The sequence below is a fragment of the Chrysochloris asiatica genome, unplaced genomic scaffold (assembly GCF_000296735.1).
Source record: "Chrysochloris asiatica unplaced genomic scaffold, ChrAsi1.0 scaffold00021, whole genome shotgun sequence".
In the NCBI taxonomy this organism is placed as follows: Eukaryota; Metazoa; Chordata; class Mammalia; order Afrosoricida; family Chrysochloridae; genus Chrysochloris; species Chrysochloris asiatica.
The window spans coordinates 12,105,499-12,109,189 of record NW_006408539.1 but is presented as its reverse complement, the minus strand read 5'-3'; the positions used below and the strand labels follow the sequence as shown (position 1 = coordinate 12,109,189).

Genomic DNA, 3,691 nt, shown 5'->3' with positions numbered 1-3,691 from the left:
CATCAATGGGCTCAAGCATGGCAACAATTGTGAGTTTGGCTCAGTATCGGGCAGAATCTGTTGTGCATAGGGTCACTATGAGTCGGTACTGACTCGATGGCACCTAACAACAACAACAATTCCTAAATTGTAGTTTAGAATCAACTCCCTTTTGATGTGCAAAGAGGAAAATCCATCATTTATGCCAAAAAGAGAAGACAGTCTGGAAATTGTTTACTACTTTTCTTAGCTTGTATTGACATTAATGACATTCATGTGGGGGTCAGGAAGGCTTACATCAAAAACAATTGTATTTGTCTCTGGTCCAAATGCCCCTCCTTTCCAGTCTCCCCAAACACAGTGCTCCCCATCTCCCCAGGACATTTTAAAGTTTTACCTTCAGGTTTGGAACCTACCATCCTTCAAGTTGCTACTGGTCTCTGGCTTCCAGATGGTCTCTGGCTTCCAGACGGACTCTGGCTTCCAGATGGGCTGGCGATGGTTCAGGAGCTGCTGTGGAGATGACTGACCAATTCTGTTTCCCTTCGCTTCTAGGAGGCCCAGCAAACTTCGCGTGGCTTCGTTCCACTTCAGGTGTTCCCTGAGCTGCTGCTCTGGGTTCCCTGCCTCATCGACATATGGGGACCCTTCTGTGCTCTTTTTCCCCATTAAGTGCCCTGTCAAGACAAAACCAAGGCAGAATGCCACAGGTTGAACCAAACGGAATGAATGTCCACAAAATCAAAACACCCCAATGGTTTGTGTGCTTTTTCCTCCTACACACTAAATAAAGAACATTTATTAGGCATTGGTTAGTTAGTTCATCAGTGACTGATTTTTCTCCTTTCAAAAATGCATATGACAGGGATTGAGACATGGTTGGAATGGGCAAAACGGAGGAAATAATGTTAAGATGCTTGGCTGCTGTCTTTTGAATCTTGGTTTCCCTAGCATACCATTATAAAATAGACACTTGAGGAGGAGAGAAAGGAATAGCCAGAAATATCACCACAGAAAGCTTGTAAGTCCGTCTTCTGCCTATAACTGATTGTTGTTGTTAAGTGCCGTAGAGTAGGTTCTGACCCATAGTGACCCAGTATAGGGTTTCCAAGGAGACGCTGGTGAGCTTGAACCCGAACCTTGCAGTTCAAATGGCTTTGCAGTCTGGTGCATTAACCCACAGTGCCACACCAGGACTCCTTGGAATACCTAAAATGGGGCTACAATGTGCCCAGTGAAGGAGGCTTCCTGTGGAGCCTCTGCATTACATAAAACCATATGTGGAATCCTGAACCACATCCAGAATCTTCTGAGGTGGGAAATCTCCACTTGAAAGGACAAGCAGACCAGCCTGGAGCAGCTAGAAGAACAGAAGATACTTCTTGAAAGAAAGACCAACAGGAAAAATACAAAACAATAACGGCAGTCTGACTGATTACTATAAGAACAAGGAAGACAGGAGACATCAAGGCAAGTGGTCGGGTCCCCTCAGGGCAAACCCCCTTCCAAGACTAAGACTCAATGGAAACACACGAGCAGACATGCACTCTGACTCCTTGGTCCCTGATAAGGGGAAGTGAGGAAAAAACAGCAATGAAGCTGCGAGCTAAACCCTACCACATTCAATAGACTCTTGTGAACCCGGTTGGAGACCTGGTTGGCCAGCTGTGTGGCAAGACCTGGGGACTCTTGGGCCCAGAGTCAGTGACATAATCACAGAGGACTAGAGTGAAGAGTGATGCATCCAGCTGATAAGAAGAGAGGGCATATGCATGAGAACACCCACACTTGCAGATAATACCCACTTGACCAGGCTTCAATGACTGGATGATCAAAGCTCAACTAGAAGAAGAAAGAAGAGGAAAAAAAGAGTAATCTGATACAATTTGATGAACCTGACCTACACCTATGGATGGAGTAGCTCAAAAGAGGGAACAAATCTTCACAGCGAGGATTAATCCCACCCTCTCCCTACAAAGAGTAGACAGGGGTGGGCAACTTGGACATTGGTTACCCAAAATGGGGGGGGAGGGGCTACAAAGGCAAGTAGTGACTCGGCTTACAAGCTTTCAAGAGGGAACCTAGATCCAGAAGGCACAGAGGAAGGTAGAATCTCCACTACGCGGGGCTGATGAAAGGAGATGGGGATAGGTCCCGTGTGGTACCATGGTGAATAATTGTTATCAGGACTGACTGCAAGGGTTGGAAATGTAAAGATGGACATTTGTAGCAAAAGGAGGGGAGTGATTGACTTTGTAGGCTAGGAGCAGAGGTCCCTGGAACCATCAAGGGAAATGAGCGGAGTGCGGGACCCTCCCCAGAGAAGCAGTGATGCCAGAGATGATGGCAGAGATGATGACATGGAGAGATGGAGCGGCTGAGGGCTCTAGACCCAGAGAGTAGAGGGGCTGTGTGCTGATGACCGGGGGACAGGCTTGCAGGGTACCCTTTTGTTGGTTGATGATGCATGTAGGGGATTATAACCATGGCAATGAAACAATATGCGACAGGATGAATGTGAAACTAATGTTTTTCCATGTAAACTATCACATAATTCACAATAAAACATTAAAAAAAAAAAAAAAAAAAACCCCACACACAGTAGCTAGACAGGCCTCAGAGCTGTATTCAGAAGCTTTGTGCTAACTAGCTAGGTGACCTTTGCTAAGTCGTTTCACCTCCACGCACTTCAATTTTCTCAACTATAAAATGAACACGTTGCACTAGATGACATCTAGAGAACCTTCCATCATCAATTCTGTGTGCACTGAATTCCCAACTGAACTGAACAATGGCGTTTAACCATCTTCCCCAGTCAATTCTGAATTGCTGCTGAAAAGTCTCAGTGCTTTGCTTTGTGTATTTTTGTTTGTTTGTTTTGTTTTGTTTTTTTTAAATCGTTCTTTTCCTCTTATCTGTAATACTAATATACCAAAGGAATTTTTCACTTAAACTTTCTCAGAATTTTAGCTGAAATTGAATCTAGGAAAGTTCACCTAGAATTGATGTTTTGTTAAGAATGTGAGGAAAAGCAAATTGAAGAAAAGTCCCAGCTAACAGTTCTCAGTCAGCTAAGTGCAGACTTCTCTCTTGGGTGTCTGTCTGTCTAAAGGGCAGAGTAGTACCTTGTTAACAGCCTTCAGGGACAAGGAGCAGCCATTTAAATAACTAATAACTGCTGTTAAGGAGGCCAAACCAGTAAGAACCATGGGAATTCACGCATGCAAGGGGCAATAAACAGAGGGTCTGAAGGAGGCCTGGGATTCAAAACCTGCATTCATAACGTTTTAGCCCATTGCCTAAGTATACTTGGGTGATTTTCCTTACTTTCTGTAATTGATTTTCTCTACCTCTCTTTTTATAGTACTTCTGAAATTTTAACATTAAGAAATCTCTGGTGCCTTTGATTTAAAGCTCACAAGAAAAGAGCTCTTTGTGGTTCCATGTTGCCTGGCATTAGAAATATCTAAGACAAACATAAATATTTGAAAGTCACTGAAAATGGAAAGACAGTCGTTTCTAAAACTCCTTTCTAGCATTGGTGGCTCTGCAGAAAAACCCTCCTGTGACTTGACCGCTTTCATGGATATTTAAAAAAATAATAATTAATTTTGTTGTTGTTGTTGAAAATATGCACAGTAAAACATACATCAATTCAATCGTTTCTGCATGTAGAATTCAGTGACATTGATTACATTCTTTAGGTTGTAAA

General features: G+C 43.3%; 1 protein-coding gene across 1 annotated transcript in view; it reads right to left on the bottom strand.

Moving 5' to 3' along the window:
- The window catches only part of LOC102829522, a 47,563-nt gene that overhangs the window by 31,133 nt on the left and 12,739 nt on the right, over window positions 1-3,691 (bottom strand). The window contains exon 2 of the mRNA XM_006837573.1: window positions 396-656. Coding sequence (XP_006837636.1) covers window positions 396-656 — 261 coding nt within the window. The remainder of the gene's footprint in view (window positions 1-395; window positions 657-3,691) is intronic.